This window comes from Channa argus, chromosome 6 (genome assembly GCF_033026475.1).
Source record: "Channa argus isolate prfri chromosome 6, Channa argus male v1.0, whole genome shotgun sequence".
Taxonomy (NCBI): Eukaryota; Metazoa; Chordata; class Actinopteri; order Anabantiformes; family Channidae; genus Channa; species Channa argus.
The window spans coordinates 26,788,499-26,809,021 of NC_090202.1; the positions used below are offsets into that span (position 1 = coordinate 26,788,499).

The 20,523-nt window shown below is 40.2% G+C and overlaps 2 protein-coding genes across 2 annotated transcripts; one reads left to right on the top strand and one right to left on the bottom strand.

Moving 5' to 3' along the window:
- Nucleotides 1–1,865: 1,865 nt before the first annotated feature.
- Nucleotides 1,866–6,421, bottom strand: LOC137129092 (solute carrier family 35 member F2-like). The gene is made up of 8 exons (XM_067507936.1): nt 5,354–6,421; nt 4,609–4,784; nt 4,109–4,236; nt 3,701–3,860; nt 3,049–3,205; nt 2,919–2,971; nt 2,428–2,582; nt 1,866–2,293 (listed from the first exon to the last, which is right to left on the bottom strand). Exons 1-8 carry the CDS (start codon nt 5,395–5,397, stop codon nt 1,970–1,972), a joined length of 1,197 nt encoding a protein of 398 aa, XP_067364037.1. The 5' UTR covers nt 5,398–6,421; the 3' UTR covers nt 1,866–1,969.
- Nucleotides 6,422–6,700: 279 nt separating this feature from the next.
- Nucleotides 6,701–19,752, top strand: LOC137129090 (cullin-5). Its single transcript, XM_067507935.1, has 19 exons — nt 6,701–6,824; nt 9,129–9,238; nt 10,396–10,495; nt 11,044–11,220; nt 11,574–11,715; nt 11,799–11,944; nt 12,705–12,785; nt 13,435–13,528; nt 14,350–14,480; nt 14,924–15,031; nt 15,255–15,319; nt 15,410–15,542; nt 15,631–15,762; nt 16,268–16,391; nt 16,823–16,998; nt 17,288–17,449; nt 17,715–17,833; nt 17,925–18,048; nt 18,354–19,752. The coding sequence occupies exons 1-19, from the start codon at nt 6,801–6,803 to the stop codon at nt 18,546–18,548; spliced, it is 2,343 nt and encodes a 780-aa protein (XP_067364036.1). The 5' UTR covers nt 6,701–6,800; the 3' UTR covers nt 18,549–19,752.
- The last annotated feature ends 771 nt before the right edge of the window (nt 19,753–20,523 follow it).

A 20,523-nucleotide genomic window follows, 5' to 3' on the forward strand; every position in this document is an offset into this window, starting at 1 on the left:
ACTTTACAGAATGAAGTCAAGACTATAAAGGTGAGGTGGAAGAAGGCTGTTCTACAGATTTGTTTTATATGTGAGGCAAAGGACAAATCCTGGTCAAAAATAGCTCCAAGGTTCCTTGCAGTGGTACTGGAGTCCAGACTTATAACATCTAGAGTAACGTAATCCATTGACTTCAGTTTTGTCTGTGTCTTTATTTATTTATTTAATTTTTTTGTCCTTTCGGCTTTTATCCCGTGAGTTCAGGGTCATCACTGCAGATCATTGTCCGGATGTTGATTTGGCAGTTTTTACACCAGATCCCCTTCCTGATGCAACCCTCCCCAATTTCTACAGGGTCCATTTTCTGCTTGGGAGAATTTCTAAAGGGGATGAGGATGGGCTGTTGGGGGTTCAGTGTTTTGCCCAGGGACACTTCGTCCCTATGGTCGGTGGGCGGCCACTTTACCAACTGAGCAGAGCAGAAGTTCTCCGGGGAGATTCGGGTCCAGCGGCCAGGAGAGGAAAAACAAACACCCAGAAAAACCAGAGAGTAACTCAGAAAGGAGAAACTCAGAACTCACAGAAAAAAAAACAGGTAACTTGGATCCCAGGGATCAGGAAGACGATCTGGGAGAGAGGAGCAGGTAACCAGGGCATAGGAAGGGGAGGAGACTGCAGAGCATTGGCGCTGTGGGGAGGGAGAGATAGTGATGATCACCAGGGCAACACAGGCCAGCGTCACATCCGTGACCAGGTTAAAGCTTCCTTGAGCAGACAGGTTGTTGGTTTAGATAAGTGAGGTTAACTCAGCAAGATCTATGGGTAAAAAGCAGCAGAGGGACTGAGACCTTACTGATAATTCTAGCACTGTTATACACCAAGAATCTAACTGTAATATTTTTGGGTGAGTTCCACTGATAATGTCTGCTTTTAATGCATTGTCCCCTGAGGACACTGAGGTCACAGCCTTTCAGTGCTGGTATTGGCCTTATGGTTTTTGTAAAGTAACATGAAGTGTAAATTCTACAGCAAAGGATGTTACTCATCTCAGATTTCTCAGCATGTGTTCACTTAGGTGCTGTTACTTCCTGAAACGTTGTAGACAATATGCTCACACACACACAGGGGAAAAAAAACTAAGTTTCATGTTATTTCATGTTTCATATCATATATGTTATATTATAATATTGAGGAGTTTGTGAGTTCTCCCAGAACCTCTTATTTATCTCCCAACTTTAAGTAACTGCAGTAACTTTCTGTCCATCCTATTGAGCCTGTCAATTGTCCAGAGGTGATTTTTGAAAAATATTAAAGTACATACAGATGAGCGTCTAAAAAGAAGAAGATGTCCTCTTGTTGTCTATGGATCTCTGACTAGGTTTGTGTTTTTGTGCTCACAGACATTTCTGACGCCTGTTCTCTTGGATAAACCACTGCATCTACTTTAAGTCTCACAAACCAACAACAGTCCTGAAACTGTCCACTGCTCGTGAAACGTCACCCACGAAAGTTATCACATTTTCATTTCCCAGAGAGAATCCTAACACATGGGTCATGGTGCCTGAAAAGGGGGAACTTCTGCTCTAAGAACAAGAACAACAAATCAGTTCCTCCGAAAAGTGCATTTCTACGCTGTAGGTGATTCATTTAGGCTGAATGTTTTTTTTGTTTTTTTTTGTCCTTTCGGCTTTTCAGCTGATCATTTTATCCACAGAGGCACAGTTCTTATGCCAGATGCCCTTCCTGACACGAACCTCCCCAATTTCTCCCAGGCTTGGGACTCATGCTGTTACCCAGAGACACTTCGACATGTGGTCAGGAAGAGCAGGCGCGAACCGACTCTACCAACTGAGCCAACTGAATAGGGAAGACTAAACAATAACGTCGTTAAAAAAATGTATACTTTTTTTTATCTTCCTTCTTTATTCGGTTATATTTAAGCAAAATAAATAGACGTATTTACAAATGTGACATATTGACACACAACTGTTCACAGTTTAGTGCTGAATCCAACAGCCTCCTCATCGTCGTTACTCCTGTCCTCTTCCTCCCCCCTTCCATCCTTCTCTCCATCCCCCTGCGGCTCCTCTTCATCATCCTCTTCCTCCACTTCGGTGGTGATCCTCGCGGCCCCTCCTTCGTTGGCGGTGTTGTCATGAGTGACCACAGGGCCGTCGTAGCATCCTTGCTCACAGGTGGAGGAGGGGGAGAAGTCGGTGGCATGCTGGGTTTGTTGAGTGGGAGTTGGCACGGCGTTGAAGGTGATGAAGCCGATGAGGACGACCACCAACGACACCAGGTAGAGTCCAGAGAACTGAGGTGAGGCAGAGTGCGAACTGGTTATAACTACTGAAAATGCAGCTCTGTGGCACAGACATGACAATTCTGCACTCATTCACTGGTTTTAGTTGGTTTATAGTCTGTTTGTGTGTGTGGGTGTGTTCTCACGTTGTACTGGAACAGGAAAATCCCACAGAAGAGGCTAAAGAGGTCGGCGGTGAGCAGGGAGAGGTTGACAGAGGTGGCGCTGCTCAGCTTGATTACTATGGGCATACAGCTGTACAGAGCGTACATACACAGTGCATAGGCAGAGAACAGGAGCCCTGAGAGGACACACACCCAGGTGGCAGTTAGGAATGTCCGTCCCCGGTGCAGAGGACGGGGAGATTATGGTACAAATAATTCCGTAAAATTTCAGCTTTCGTTTTTTTCCGAACAAAACAATCAATTAACATACAGACACACTGTTAACACAAGTTTTTTAAGTCACTCGGAGGAGTTAGCGTCTCAAACTTTGAGCTGGTTTTACTTGTAAGGCTCACTGGAATCACAGCTGGTACGAGGAACTGAATGATAAAATGAATCAGTAGAGCTGGAATTTTTGCGCCGTCACATTTTATTGTTTATACACATTATTGATGTGTAAGAAGAAAACTCACCGACTTGCCAGCTCCACTGAATGGCACCAACTTCACTGCGTTCCAGAATTACCCTAAGTGGAAACAATTACACCAGATTAACTACAATGTTAAATGGCCTTTAAAACTGATCAAGCAGACATTGGCTTACAGCTGTATGGTGCTGGTGACTGTGCCGAACAGGCCGACCATGCCCAAGAACTCCACTCTGCTCAGGTTCTTCACTGTGTATTCCTGACACACGTTAGACACGGCGTACAGGGTGGCACTGAGCAGCACCAAGCCATCACCTAACAAGATGTTTGAGGCTGAGGAGACGAGAGACGCAGATTAACTGGTTTGTTTGCTCATTCTTTATAATACTGCCGCTCAATTGGAGTCGATTGGGTTTTTGCAATTTGTGCCAAAACGAATTCTCCTTTGTTAAGGCTTTAAAAATACAATAAATGACCCAAGGCTGCAAGATTGCCCCCAATCCGAGCTCTAAGTGCATGTTGCACAGCAGCAGCAGGAACCTTTTAAATCATGTAAATCTTCTGTGTCTATAGTGTTACTCCGCACAGCAAATAGGTATCTGTGCTCAGGGTGAGTCCAGCATCATCAAAGCTTGTTTCAGCAAATGTCCAAATGATTTTTCATCTTTGCTTTACAAATGCTGCTAGAATTTCAGCCGTGGCAACAATGCAAGCACGAAACTTATCACTGGATCCTTGAAAAGCACAGAATCACTCCCCAAACAAATTCCAGTCTGGGGCATCAATGTGCTCTGTGTTTCAGTAAACATGTGAAGGACATTGACTTACTGGATCCCTGGTCTCGTCCAGCCAGCAGGTCAGCTCCTACCATGGCCCCCACCCCGAGGACACAGATGCAGACGGCTACATAGTGGACAGGTCTGTAACGCGTCTTCAGAATCCACCAGGAGAGGAGGATCGAGACAGGGATCACAAAACAGTCCAGCAGCTAGAGACAGGAACCAGGTTTAGAAATTAATTCAAGTGGATGTCACCCCTGTACAATATCTGTGTAGCACATAAATTAGTGTTTCACTAACAGGAATCATTTTAAAGAGTAAAAAAAAATGTTGCAGGGGGAGTTTAACTGGAGGAGAATTGAAACTTTTTAGTAATAACGTTCTGCTGAGAGGTTTGTGAATTTCCCCAGGATAAATGATGTGTATCTTATATTTTATGCACCAAAGCTGCACCCACCTGAACACTGGTGAGGGTGGTGTATTGATACGCTTTAACCACAGCGTAGTTGGCTTCCACATCCACCAACCCCAGCAGCAGGTACTTCCACCCTCGACTCTTCAGAATCTGTAAAATATTTCCATCCCCTGGGTTTTAAAGGGGAACAGCCCAGAACTTCAGTACTGTTTTATTCGTCAACAAGCTCAAGAAAACAGTTTGTTTCAAACATTGTTTTATGCAGAACTACTGACAATACTACTAATAAAAACAGATATGTCCCAGTTACTTACATAGTTAGTAATTTACTTGTAATTAAGTAAATGTGTGGCCATTTTTAGATGTTTTACAAATATTTTCTTAATTTAAAAGTATATGCATTTTTACATATAACTTGCATTACACAATACACAATAAAGCCTATACAATATGAAATTAAACAGAAATATTGCTATCATTTAAAATATTAATATTCCTACTGTTATGATCTCAGGTGTTCAGGACCTGATTCATGCAGGTACCTGTTCTGCAGAGCAGCATGGTGGTGTAGGTGGCACACAGCAGGGCGTAGTTAAAGAAGCTCTGCAACATGGGTGTGTTCACGTGGAAATGTGTGGCCAAGTACTGGGAGCTGATGGCCGTTCCACAGATGAGCCCAGCCAGGCCCTGACCCATGGCCAACGTCTTGGCCAGTTGCCTGATAGAGACGGGAGGGGCACAGTGTATCTCAGCAGCTGCCAATCAGTGCAGTGCATGCACATGCAAACAAATCAGTCAGCACTAAATTCATGTTCTTCCAATATTTATATAGACTGAAAAACTCTCACAGGATGTGCACTTTTATACTGTCACACTTGAACACATGCACACAGATCTATGCTATAATACAGTGGATCTGGAATCCACTGTAGGAAAAGGTCCAACATCTTCCACAGCATCTTTAAGTGAGGATTTTTATGTTTAATGTGGAAAGAAAATATGTATTTTGGTAACTGGACTGTGGTCCAGTCCTTCAGAAGTCAAATCAAACTCTATGCTGAAGAGGAAGCCAAAAGCACAAAAGTGTCATGCTGGAGGGGGATTTTCCACAACCTGGCAACCCAACATCTATCCTTATTAAGGCTTTATAACTGATCAGTAAATTAATTACAATCACAGATTGAAAGCCCTTGATAAAAGAGGCTAACATCAGTATAACAACTTGGTTTAAATCTCACTGTAAAGGACTTCAGCTTTCTACCATCCTGATAAACTTCTCTCACTCACCAGGTGAACACCTCCTTGGGATTGAATTTCCTGATGCTCGGCATGACTCCAGTGCTCTGGTTCTCCCAACACGTGTCACCTGGTGCATCCTCAGACTTCTTACCTTGCGGCCATGTTCCCACACCATGTGAAAGAGGAATCTTTCCCCTTAAACTCTGACAAGCTTTTTATTCCTTCACCTTGGACGAGCTGAATAATTAACAGAGTAACAGGGCAAAGGTTACTTTTCCACTCACCTATGCGCATAATGTGCCGAAAAGAGCACTTAAAGATAAGAGCTGATGATGAAAGAAATCCCTGTCCTTCCTTTGGTCTTCATTGTTGATGAGAGAACACAACTTATCTCTCTTCCTTGTGGTGAAGGGGAAAAAAGCTGCATCGTGATCACTCTTAAATACATTACCTGAAGTAATTAAAGGCTTTGTACTTTCTTTATTATTTCCATTTTGGTCTATACTTTTACTCCAAAACAAGTTATTTTCTTATTTATTTGAAACCTACTTTTGTGTGAAGATGTAACAATACAATCCTATTGTAAACTTGTTAAAGATTAAACCAGGACTGGATTAGGGTTTAGCAATAATTTTGTGTTACTTTATTATTTATTTATTTTCCACTAAAGCACAACGCAAACTGAAAGGTGGCTTCCGCACTTTTACATACATCTTGTGTCAATTAGGTTTTTAATATTTTAGTAGAATTCTTTTCCGCATGTTGATTTGGCAATTTAGAACCAATCAGGTTAGTACACTTAAACTTAAGTTACTTCATTTATTACATTTTGATACACAGTGCACGACAGATAAAACTTTAGACCATACGTATTTTCTCATGTCCTTTTTCTTCGTGTTTTTTCTCCCATTCTCTGACATCTGTCATATATTTTTAAGGATAATTTACACCAGTCTTTTTCTGATTTTGCAAATATAGTCAATACCTCGTACACTGTAGAGCGTCTGGAAATAGTGAACTCTCCTTTATCTGGGTTACAGATATAGACTTTAAACATTTTTCTCATTATTTAATGAGAGTTTGTGTTGATTTCAGCAATGTCTTGTATGTATCTTACCATGTTATTGTTAAACACTGCATTATGCTCCCAGTGTTATAATATACTGTATGGGAAGCTCAATAAGAGAAGCTCTGAACATCCAGTTCACAACAACATTCTATTTTATGCTCTTAGGGGATAAAAATAGGCTGCAAAATGTCCCTGTAGTGGATTATTAGTAAGTACTCGTGTTACTCAAGAGCTTAAATTTAAGTTCAGAACTTGATTAAAGATACTTATACTTAATTATTTAGTACCTCTGGTTTATGTACATTTTCAATTAAAATAAATAATAAAGTGGGAAAATTACATTTCAGTGAAGTAACCACCGTCTAATCCGGAGCCAGCGGTGTTACCAGTCTCGCGAGATTCTGCGGGGTGTTAAGTTGAAGAAACATGGCGTCGTCAAATTTGTTAAAGGTAAGAAGCACTTAAATATGTCGTGTTTTCCATTTTTGTGTGCAGATTTACCTTCTCCGCTTTCGCATATTTTCATCCTTAGTGCAGATGTGTCATTTGGTTGCTATGCCACACTGAAAAATGCACTCAAAGTGAGAAAGTATGAAAAAAATCAACGAAGTCACAGTTGCCACCGTTGTCATTGCTGAAGTCCGGTGTTGTGTCGGAGTGTGTTCCTCTAAAAGATTTACCCCCCGTTCCCCAAACAGAATCCGCTTTCAACCCGAACCGCAGTGATTGGTAACTAAAGCTAAACAAAACCCAGCCGCAGTCGGTGAGACAGCTCGGCTACGACGAACAATAGCCAAACAAGAACCGTATGAAGCCCTAAAGCCCAACACAGCATGAGACGGGTTGGTACTGTTGGGTTTTTGGTTTGCAGGGACAATTGGACGCAGACGTCAGTCACATCTCTGACCCCAAATACAACCGGAAAGCTCTGTCTTGTAGCTAACGGTTGCTAACTTGCTAGCGCCGTAATTTGGGTGTCTGGCAAACCGATCTCCTCTGAATATGATACATTTATGTGTATTCACACAGGCCCCTTCTAGAGCATCATGTCTCCAAGTATTAAAACAGGCTGCGATATTTGTGACTGGACAGTGGACCGATCAAGTCCTGTCTAAACAACATTAACTAGCAAAAGAACGTAGACTAGCAACAAGAGTGGCGGTTTAGAGACCCGCCCCCTTCTAACAGTTGGCCCCGGCTAATGTCAAGGTAAAAGTCAGGGGGTACCCCATCCCCAGATATCTCAACATCAATAAGGTTTTATTATTTAAGGCAGCTAACGGGGTCTCATGGTGGAGAAAAACCCGGTTCATCATTCTGGCTCTGGATAATGTGCCTAAAGGACAGATTAAACATTATTCTAATTAATCTTGAAACAACAGTGCTGGTCCAAGCCTGGCTGAAATTGGGGAGGTTTGCATCAGGAAGGGCCTCCGGCGTAAAAACTGTGCCAAATCAACATGCGGACAATGATCCGCTGTGGCGACGCTGAACTCACGGGATAAGTTAAAAGGACAAAAAAATCTTGAAACAGCAGTATGACACCAATATGTTCACCAAAACAGGTTTTGCGTTCTGTAATCAATTCTCCAGTTCACACAGGACGTGAATAGATGATTTCCTAGATCCCTTTCAGTTGAAGCATGTGGGGACAAAATCCAAAGTCCCTCACATTACTGACAGCTCTGTTCAAAAATGTATGTAGATGTGCTTTGAATGCTAACATGAGGCTTAGAAGTCTGAGTTAATCAAATCAAGTGGACATCATCCAAAGTCACAGCTTATTTCCTTTTCCTTCACTTAATGTGACTAATTTGGAAGATTTAAGTCTTGTTATCTGCAGATAAATGTTTTAATATATTTATGGGCAGATTGAGGATCGTGCATTTTGTCCCACTTAACTTTCACTTCACTATTTGGATAAGATCTTCATTAACAGGAGAATTAGGGCAAACAAAAACCATAAGTGTTCATATGGGTAACTTACTATTGTTTTAAGACAGGCCTCAAAAACTGTGAATCTAATTAAAGTTGACGTGTCCACTGTCAACTTTAATTTAAGGGATTGTTTAAAACGTTGTCTGTTCCGTATTTATATGCATTTAGTTGCTGAAGAAAACACAAATTAAAAAAAACCTTCCGTCACAGTGAAACCACAATGTTATGGTTTTATCACTAGCTTATAAAACAAAAGCTCTTTCAGAATTTTCATTTGGGCTTCAGGGAATAATGATGGACAGTTCACTCTTACAATCTGTTGGTTAAATCAAATCATTGTCAGACCTATTGATACTGGAAATTAGTTGTTAATGCAGTAGGTAGGTTAAACTAGGTAAAAGTATTTTTTTTTAAAATATACAGTATATGTAACTAATATTTCTCACCAGTTTATAAAATATAAAGAAATAATAGCATATGAACCTTATGTATTCACTTCTGTTTCTAAGTTTGATCAGCTGCCTAAGTAAACAAAAAATGATTTGTGTTTTTTTTAATGACAAAAATTTTTTTGAGTGTACTGTATTTCCAAAGATACCAAGAAACACTTAAGACGTAATGTTGAAAATGTAATCACCAACTGCTAATTCATTAAGTGATTTATGCAAAATGCCAACTATAATTATGCATTAAATATGTTCTTGTGTTTATTCTATGTTCACTGAATAGTTGTTTGCATCCTCTCTTACTTGTTTATCATTATTCCCTTTTCTTCCTCCCACTTCAAAAATCACCATCCCATGTCTCTCCTCCAAGAACAAGGGGTCCCTGCAGTTTGAAGACAAGTGGGATCTGATGCGACCTATCGTTCTCAAGCTGCTCAGACAAGAGGCCGTCACCAAGCAACAGTGGTTTGACTTGTTCTCGTAAGAGATGCTCTGTCCCTTACTTCAGTCTGCCTCATTAGGAAAGTGGTCCAATACAGCTGTCCCTTAATTGCAGCATATTATTCCAGTGCATTTCAGCAGTGCACACGTGTAATGAAGGGGTTTAGGTTTTATCAACAGGTGTTAAAATCCCCTCACAATGTGCTGAATTTGTAGGTAAGCGTTTTGCTGGACTCCATTCATAAAAAGTGATGGAAAAGCTGTCAAATAGCTTTTTACTAGCATTTAAATAGCGTTAGTGCCACAAGCTCATGTTCAACCACCTCTTATAATAGAAAGCTGCTTTCAAAACGAATATTAAACATTGCATTTATGGAGTTTAATACAAGAACAGGTGAAAAGACTGTAGCACACTGATAGATTTGCTGCTTTTAGAAGTGCAAACAAACTACAATAATGTTTCAATACTACTGCTGTTTAACTGCGATTGGAATATTTTTTTACTCTGATGAGGACATGGTAATGTTTTTATCACTGTCCTGCATGTTTTTGGAAGACATGCAGAGAACACTCTCCTGGAACATTTATTTTCTCACCAGTTTTTTTTCTAGGACTTGATTTTCCAAATTGATGTTGTAATGAATTTTTATAGAGTTTTGAGGCCAATTTGTGATATTAGACTGTGGAGAAAACAGAGGTGCGGCGAGAACAAGTGGTCAAGAAGAGGAAGTTGGTGATTGCTATTTTTGGTCTGAAGAAAGAGGATGCGTAAAGGACAGGAAAAGAGGAACATGCAACATTAAATTATCTTTTCAGAGAGGAAAGCTAGCTGACATTTTAGAAGATTACATCTGCAAATTCACACTTTAAAGTTTGAGGTGGAGCCAAACACTGCACGTGTGTGTTTGCAGAAAGGCCCCACTTTCAATGATATTGGGTTAAATCCTTGTTCTGAGGTGGACACACTGCTTCTGCTTACATTCGTCTTAGTAATGTGACTGCACCTGCAGAAAATGCTTGAATTAAAGTTTGCCCACTAAATAATATTACAGAAAGCGTTTTAAATTATGTTGGAAACAATACGGTCACTTCACCACCATCCTATTGATGTACACTGTTTTACACAAATATGTAGTTAACATTTATCAGTAAGCTTGAGAGAAATTTGCAAAATGTATTAATTTCTTCTTCTTCAGAGATGTCCATGCTGTGTGTCTATGGGATGACAAAGGACCAGCCAAAATCCACCAAGCCCTAAAAGAGGACATCCTAGATTTTATCAAACAAGCACAGGCTGTAAGTAGAGTGTAAATCAATGTGTTTGAGCTGGTGTAAGTTTTATGTTGTTGGGTTTTTGGTTTTTTTGCCTCAGTTCTGTTCAAACATGTTCTCATACACTATATTTCTATGATGATATTTTAGCAGTTTTTCTCACCTTTTGAATAAGGACCATGATCACCTTTAAATAAGTGTCTGGAAAATCTTACCTGACCAGACATTAGTGTCAAATGAATGTTGTCAGTTTTTTTTGACATTTTTTAATGAGAACAAAGAAAATTCATGTAAAATAAAAAATCTTTTACACATTTTTGTTTGTACAAGTTCCAACTCATTTATATTTCTTTTTTACCTTCAAACAAAATTAACTTTGACTTACTGGACCTGGAAAAATTGGGCTGCGTGAAAGAAAGGAGACACACTTGTTTAGCTGCCTTTAATTAGCACCTCTGGAAATCGACAGACACGTTGAGCAATTTTTGCAGGAAAGAAAACATCAGGGTGTATGTATTCATGGTTTAACCGTCATCACCTCTAACTGTTAATTGTACCTTTTGCCATGACAGCGGGTGCTGAGCCACCAGGACGACACAGCTCTGCTGAAGGCCTACATAGTAGAGTGGAGGAAATTCTTTACCCAGTGCGACATCCTGCCAAAACCCTTCTGTCAGCTGGAGATCACGTTGATGGGCAAACAGGGCAGCAACAAGAAAACAAACATGGAAGACAGTATTGTACGCAAGGTGAGATGAGTTCAAGATTTCATGATTTCATGAGTAATGTTACAAGTGAGCTGCAGCTAGATGCTATGAGTCACTTAGCCTGAAGGTTCTGCAGTGAAGAACAGCTTGAGTTATGAATCATGTAAAGTTTTTGACCCATACGAGCAGGGTTTCCTATTTTGAAATAAAGTGCTGTAGAGGAGGTTGTAGGATAGAGAATATGATTCGGATGGCAGGGGGAGGACATTTTCTTATTTTTATTTGAACTTGACTATTCTTGGAATGCAGAAAATGGTGAGGGGAACTTTATTATATAATGTCTCCGGTGCACTTGAACCACATTTTTCACTAGAATTATTGAATTTTTTTCCCAGCTGATGCTCGACACATGGAACGAGTCAATTTTCTCCAACATTAAGAGTCGCCTGCAAGACAGCGCCATGAAACTGGTGCATGCTGAAAGGCTGGGGGAGGCCTTCGACTCCCAGCTGGTTATTGGAGTACGAGAGTCATATGGTAAGACAGAAGAATATAAACGCAAGCGGCCGCAGAAAAGTGGAGTTGCTGATCTCTTTTCTCTGTCTTCTGCTGTCAACCAGTGAACCTGTGTTCAAACCCAGAGGACAAGCTGCAGATCTACAGGGATAACTTTGAGAAAGCATACCTGGACTCCACAGAGAGGTTTTACAGAACTCAGGCGCCATCCTACCTGCAACAGAACGGCGTCCAGAACTACATGAAATATGTAAGTAATAACAATAATCAGATAAGGTTTATATGTAAATGTGGGGAGGAATCCCAAAAGAAAAGGAACTCTGACAAAGGGAGAAGTGCTACAAATTCAAATTGGGCTAAAATCAGTGATTGGTTTTATTATTGATTCAAGCAATTAGTTATTTTCTTATTTTTAATAATTTAGTCTACTTAACCTTTAAAGAAAATCCTGTCTTCAAATGTCAAAACACAGTGACACATGCGTTTTCAGAGCCTGCAGTCTGCAAATGTTTTGCCATTTTTCATAATTGTGTGAAAAGATTAATTGATTGCCAAAATAATGGCAGTTGGCTAATTTATTACCTGACTGACCATTTCAGCTTTAGTTCATTTAACCTGAAGCTTCTGTAATAAGATTGATCTCATACTCACAAGCCAAGGCTGGCTGGCCAAGGCCCTTGGTGGCTGGGTGGGGCCACACCTAGTAGGGTGGGATCAAACCTGTGGCCTTCTGTATCCCAACCCAATGCTCTACCACTAAGCCACGGTATTTTGTGCTTGTTGTAGAGCAGAAGAACAAAGTTTTGGTCTGTTCACATATTTTTCTAAATAGTTTTTCTTATCTGTTTGTTCGTCTGGATTCAGATGTTACATATCACAAATGCAAGTTTATTTCAGTATATCACTGAGCTAAATTGTTTTGGAAACAAAAAGAGGAAAAACGTATGAACCTTTGTGTGAGAGTTTAATTATTGGTTGATTCACTGTTTGCGTCTTGTGTTTGAATGCAGGCAGACGCAAAGCTGAGAGAAGAGGAGAAGAGAGCACTTAGATATCTAGAGACACGTCGTGAATGTAATTCTGTTCAAGCAGTAAGTTTCTGTAGCCACTTATGTCTCTCATGCCAACCTAAATGTATTTTGTGTTTTTAATGTATTAATATTTATTCTAATTGTTTCTGTGTAGTGTCATTAGATTGCATTCAGTACATGTGGCGGAAGGGTATTACAGACTATATCCCAGCTGGTATTTTTGATACTTCAGATATGTGATTATGATAGATCAGTCAATTTCTGCAATTTCTTTCAACTCTTTCTGCAAAATGAACACACAACTTTGACATTTTGTTGTGATGATTTCTTAAAGTTGCTGAGTTAACTTAATCTAAAGAGCCAGAATTCAAGAGCGAAAACGTTGGACTTAAATGTATCAATTTAAGATAAATGATGACGTTGCCATGTCACTCAGGATAATATGAGGCCATCGTAACTTGTTAGTTTGTCCACATGTAAACAGCAAATGACTGAATCAAGCTTTAATTTAGAATATTTACATTGTGTCAAATCTGTACAAAGCTTTTGGATTAGAGGCAGTTGATTAATTACCTGCCTGGGATGCTTTAGGAATGAATGTGTGTTTTCTCTCTATTCATATCGGAAACCTTCAACAAGCAGGACCAAACATGACATTAAAGACCTCAAAAATCCAATTGTTAATCACATTGTTTATTTATCCTTTCAGCTTATGGAGTGTTGTGTGAATGCGCTGGTGACCTCATTCAAAGAGACCATTTTAGCTGAATGTCCAGGGATGATCAAACGCAACGAGACAGACAGTGAGTACATCAGTTTCTTTTTAATATAGCTCAGTAAAGGAAAGCTTGTTTGTTTTGCAGGACACAAACTGTAATGCCTGCTGGATATAGAGAGATCAACATGCACTGTTGCATCAGCCAGCTAGACTTTAAAAATAAAAATAGAAATGAATTCTCCAACCATGGCTTCTCCAGGGGTTGGTTTCCTTCCAGAGGGGCCAGTGGAGTAGGGGGTGTGTTGCTGGGTTTAAAGACTGTTTCCATCTCAGAGTTAGTCAACTCAGTGTTTAAGGTTACTTCAGTGTTTGGAAATTCCACTTTCTGAAATTTCCCATTTCACCTTTAAAATGTTCATATGTTGATGAGCATCTGTCCTGAGCTTGTCAGGATTTTTTCCGTGACAGTGTTTTTCTTTATCACATACGGTCTTGTTCAAAAGTTAATATCCCCTTATTTTGAAATGGCAAAAAAAGTAAAAGAATTATTGTTTTTTCAACATTGTTATTCTACCAGGTGTATCGTTAAGTTTGCATCTCCTACATACACTCAACCCTAAACCTCACATTTCACATTCAGGCAGTAAAAATTTATATTTTAAGTGTATATTTAAAAACGTTGTAGTAGAATAATAAAATGGATTTAATAAAAGTAATATAAAATAATACTAACTTTAGCACATGACTGTATATTTTTATGCGTGTTTTAAACTCCAGACAAAGTACATAATATTACATAAGTACATAAAAATGTTATTACATATTAAATACATAATTCTGCATATGCACAAAGTTTTCCATTCAGCCAGTCGGTGCTTTTATCTGCTGATTTTCTTCCTCGAGCAGAGCTGCACCTGATGTTTTCACTGATGGACAAGGTTCCCAATGGAATTGAGCCCATGCTGAAAGACCTGGAAGAACATATCATCAATGCTGGACTAGCAGACATGGTGGCTGCTGCCGAGACCATCACTACTGTACGTGCACATGCACACACACATCTCCTTAATATCATGTTCATGTGTACATGTGACCATGACTTCAGCCCAGTGTTCAGCCCTCCGTTGCAGAACTAGCAGCATAATTTGACCCAAACACTTTGAGCCATCTTATAAGACTAGTCACAGCACTCGCCTCATTATTTCTTTTGCATAGCCAGTGTTGTGCACGGACATGCTACTACAGTGCAGTTGTTTGAACGCGTGTTTTTGGGTGAACGGTCAGTTGAACATATCTGTCTGCAAAAAAAAAACAAAAAAAGAAATTTAATGTGAGGGGTAAACACTTCACTCTCTGTGGGTCCCTACACTCTCTGTTATCCTGCTTCTGTAGTAAGACGTTCAAGAACTATTAACAGCTCAGAGTTAATGGTGGACGGCAGCTTTCACCTGTGCACGTGTGTCTTTGTGTGTCTGTCCAGGACTCTGAGAAGTACGTGGAGCAGTTGTTGACTTTGTTTAATCGCTTCAGTAAGCTGGTAAAGGAGGCCTTCCAGGATGACCCTCGCTTCCTCACAGCAAGAGATAAGGTCTGTGTTATGTTCCACAGTTAGGAAATATGATCCACAGAATCATATCAAAACGTTATTGATAACCAGCTAAAAGACTATTTGACGTTTCCTCTGTACTACAAGCTTTTGAGTTCACTTCAAATTTTTGTTGCTGCTTCTCGGGTTCACTGCTGTGGTTTGCACTGCTACTACTGTTTAACAGCGATGGGAAGAAGTTGTATGTGTTTTCTTTTCCCAACAGGCTTATAAGGCTGTTGTTAACGATGCCACCATCTTCAAACTGGAGCTTCCCATGAAACAAAAAGGGTGAGTGGAACAACCAGTTGTGTCCTCATAGATGTACAATCACAGACTGTGCAGAATTGTATTTGTTTATATATTTCTCAAACCACCTAGTGTTGGTATGAAGACTCAGCCTGAGTCAAAATGTCCTGAGCTGCTGGCAAACTACTGTGACATGCTGTTGAGGAAAACTCCTCTCAGCAAGAAGCTCACCTCCGAGGAAATCGAGCTCAAACTTAAAGAAGTGGTAAGTCTCAGTCTGACTCTAAACTCTGCTTTCAGGTTTCTTTTACTGTTTTCTTACCGATTTATTCTGTTATCGTGTCTCCGTTCAGCTCCTGGTATTGAAGTATGTGCAGAATAAAGATGTGTTCATGCGTTACCACAAAGCTCACCTGACCCGGCGCCTGATTTTGGACATTTCAGCAGACAGTGAGATTGAAGAGAACATGGTGGAGTGGCTGAGAGTGAGTTACGCTTTTCTACACCTATTGTGTAAGAGCTGGGGATCAGTGACGATATGATACCAGAGACTCAATACCAGCAGCAAAAACATACTTAACTGTGGACAATATAAACCACAAAACAAACTTCCCTAAATGCATGATTTGAATTTTGTCATAAAACAGTACAAGAAGTCCCTGGATAACAAAATCTAGCAACACTTTGCAGTATAAACGACAACTTTGTTGACAGACCAACACATTTGATGTTGTGGGCTTCACCTGGGTTTTGACTGCTTAGATAGACTTTAAGAGTTTAGGATTTTTTTATTCCATTTTTCATGCAGCTTGACAGTAGGTGACCTTGTGCCAGAAAATTCCTGCTGCACACATGCATGCGTGGCCTCCCACCTGGAAAACATCTGTAAATTTAAAATGCAGTATTGACGTACACAGTGATTTTATTTTGGATGAATTAATTTCTTCTTTGATTTGTCATCCTTTTGTGGTCGCGTTGGTGTGGTTGTAGGAAGTAGGAATGCCTGCCGATTATGTGAACAAGTTGGCCAGGATGTTCCAGGACATCAAGGTCTCAGAGGACCTCAATCAGGTCTTCAAAGAAATGCACAAACACAACAAGTTGGCACTGCCAGGTATCTTGTTCATTCACACATGCACACACAGATGCACAACAAAATCACTTACATAAGCTGAGATGTTAGAACAAATCAATAACATCACTTTGGAGTTTCACCAGTTTTTCTTTTCATCAGAACTTTCTTGACACCATAGTAACTATTCGGCAAGATTTGAATGGATACTACTTTTTCCAGAATGGTTTTAATACTGAATCAAGGTTTGATCCATTTGTCTAACTGATGAATGCTAATGACACCATAATTTAAAACAAACTAATGAAAACCATGTTCAGAGCTTAAACACGTTGAAGTCACCTTGAGCGATGTCTTGTATCGTAGCTCACTAAAACCATACGCTGCCATTTTTGTCATCACGTATGAGTGAGTCTGCACTTTGTCAGTTAAATGAAACATTTACTTAGTTCTTCTCCGTTTTCTCCTTGCAGCGGACAGTGTGAACATCAAGATTCTGAATGCTGGTGCCTGGTCACGAAGCAGTGAGAAGGTTTTTGTCTCACTGCCCACGGAGCTGGAGGACCTGATCCCCGAGGTAGAAGATTTCTACAAGAGGAATCACAGTGGTCGCAAACTCCACTGGCATCACCTCATGTCCAATGGAATTGTGAGTACACTGGGATTATTGGGATCCATTTTCCTTTTGTTCAAAAATGTTTCTCCTCCTTTTCTCTTTTGTGTTTTTCAGCACCTGGTGGTTTCATCACCTCCTTTCTTCTCGTTTTTCCAAATAATCTCCCATTGCTTTTATTCATCATGATTTATTTGTATCTATTCTCTGAAGCTCTGGGATTGATGTTTATGATTTTAGCTGTTTGTCATTCTGTCACTGAAAGCACACTCTGCACATCTCCCTTCTTCTACCAACTTGGTAATTTCTCCTCCTGTCTGCATAGATCACATTTAAAAATGAGGTGGGTCAGTATGACCTGGAGGTGACCACGTTCCAGCTGGCGGTGTTGTTTGCCTGGAACCAGAGACCCAGAGAGAGAATCAGCTTTGAGAACCTCAAACTGGCCACAGAGCTGCCTGATGCAGAGCTGCGCCGCACGCTCTGGGTGAGATCACGAAAACATTTGAAATGCTTTAGTGGAATCCACTGCTTACATTACAGATATGCAACAATCTCATATCTCATCATGTGTAAGAAAATACTGGAGGAAAAATACATCTGAGATTGGTACTGGATTCCTTTTTCTGATAAATCTCCCTTGGTGCACTGGTAAAAATGTAAAAGATTTCTAACATCAAACCAATTTTCATGTATAACCACACAAAGTGGATTTTAAGATGTACTTCACCTACGCTCTCTTCTCTGTGCAGTCTCTGGTTGCCTTCCCCAAGCTGAAGAGACAAGTGTTGTCGTATGACCCTCCTGTGAGCTCACCCAAAGACTTCACAGACAGCACACTCTTCTACGTCAACCAGGAGTTCTCTCTCATGTATGGAAGGGGGGTTAAATGTACTAGATTCCGATCTGCTCCAAGCTGCCACTATGCATGTGATAATCGTCTTTGTGTCTGTATTTTGCAGCAAAAACGCCAAAATCCAGAAACGGGGAAAGATCAATCTGATTGGTCGGCTGCAACTGACCACAGAGCGAATGAGAGAGGAGGAGAATGAAGGAATCGTTCAACTCAGAATACTCAGAACTCAGGTACAGAAATACAGCGCTGAACTCGTCATGAAGCACTCGAGGAATTCAAAGGACAGGACGACTTGTAGCTGAAGGGAAATATTGCTGTTGATGTTGAAGTGATCTCTGACCTTTTATCCCTCAAGTGACCAAAAGCTGCCAGCTCATTTCAGTAATGAATTAAAATATGAAAATAGTAAACCTGTCTAATAGGTACTGTAATAATTGAGGAACCAAAAGAAACAATACAGCCAGTAAAAAAAAAAAGATCCTAACTTCTTCATTAAAGTTTGTGAACGTGCAACATTTGTTTTTTGCCCATCCAGGAAGCCATCATCCAAATCATGAAGATGAGGAAGAGGATTAGCAACGCCCAGCTGCAGACAGAGTTGGTGGAGATCCTGAAGAACATGTTTCTACCGCAGAAGAAGATGATCAAGGAGCAGATCGAGTGGCTCATTGAGCACAAGTACATAAAGAGGGATGAGACGGACATCAACACCTTCATCTACATGGCCTAGACAGTGGTCAAAGGGGGGCTTTCTTGCTCTGTTTTTTTACTCCTGGCCTGCGTTTGGCGCTTTAAACACCGTCAAGATAAGAGAGGGACAAGGAACAAAAGGATGTTTGAAGAAGAGAAGAGGGGTAATAAGTAGGAAGCATGATGAAGAAGAGCCTTTCCAACAAAAGTGTGGGTATTTGTTTGTATTTGTGAGACGCAAGTGTGTCATTTCAAGGCATAGCGTTGAGTCCCCGGGCTGTCTGTGTGTCTCTGCTGCCCTCTAATGTCCGATACGAGAAGAGGGACCTCAGTATACGTCGTCTGCCGGCAAGGCCTAGAAGAGAAACATAGTGACATAATTCAATTAAATACTTCCTGCCTTACTTTCATCAGCAACGGAATACGAAAGAAGAGGAGAAGTAATGTGGAGGACAGACGTATCAAAATGATATCAATCCTTTGCTACCACTTGAGGCCACAGCTGCCATCCTCGTGGCAGCCATTTTGCATCCCTCTTATTCTACACTGTTCTTCTATTTGAACAGGGGATGCAAAGCTTCGAAAGAAAGCTGCCAAGATGGAGAGACTAGTTCAAACTACCGAGGAGTATTTTGCCAAATTGTGTGTGTCTGCGTGTGTGTGTGTGTGTGTGTGTGTGTGTGTGTCTATATGTGGCGTTTGGGTGCATGGTGTGTATCTGGTCTTATTATTGTGTGTATGTGGGTGCACTTTGAACAGCATGCTGCTCTATGATTTTTTTTTTTTTTTTTTTTCATTCAGTGGAGGATCTGTCACATTCTTACTTGCTGAGATGATATTTTCTTTTTATCCCCATGTGGAAGGAGATGTTTTTCAGCAGGGAAACAAGTGTTATGTGGAGACCCTCGTCTGTACTGGAGAGTTACAATACTGAAAACTATTTATTTGATGTGTACAAACCATTGCTCTGAACATTGTGAGATTAAATACTAGATGAATGCATCAAAGAGGGACACGTAAAATTGTAACCAGAATTTTTTTTTTTGTTTGTTTAATTTTTAGAAACGCACACTAAACTGCAGCTCCATTACTGAATTTTCACCTTAATATTCCATGAGAGTGTAACCTTTGCACAATTTACTGTAGCCTCAGTATATGAACAACACAGCTGCAGCCATTTGTTACATTAAGGTTTAAATTGAGTGAACTGCTGGTTTTTGGGGTCTGTTTCTGAAAGCAAAACACTCTGTTCACACAAAACACACTCTATTCCTGACCACTGAAAAAAATTCTGGTTAAATGGAAAACTGCATCTCTGTGTACAAATGCAGTATATTTCTACATTTTGTATAATGTGAATCATGAATCCCACTTTTAAAAGACCCCACACACCGATGGCAGTGGAGCTGTGTTTCAAGTAAAGATGCCACTAACTAATATGACCATGATTAATTCATCTTCCTTTTATTTTTGTTTAATTTGACTGTGTCAGAACAGAAGAACGGTGCCTCTTGTCAATTCCCACAGCCTAACATGACGTCCTCCGATGTCTCATTTTGTTAGAACAACAGTCCAACACAGTCCAAGTCCCAGAAGGATTAACCCAGCAGATCCTTATCGACCTGCTCTACCTCTGCTCAGGGCTGCATGTTTTATCAGTGGTTACCTAACAGTCTAAGATGAGTATGCTGGCTACGGTTGCCATTTTTTGGTAGCTGTGAAATCACAGAAGCTGGTGGTCATTATTCTGCTGTTGAGTCAGTGTGGATGCATCAGTGTTTAATGTGTGTAAAATGATGAATAACTGCAGTGCAGAAGTGGCCTAAGATATTAAAAGTGTCTTCATGACAGACTGTAGTTTGTCAACTTGTTCAGGACATGTAAAATATTAAAAATGCTAAAAACACAACATAAATGTAATTTACAGCTGAGGACTATGGATTTTGAAGCTCTGTTTTTTTTTTTCTTTTAATTGGAGGCCAGTCTGTAGATGAGGAGGGATTACTGAGTCCAAA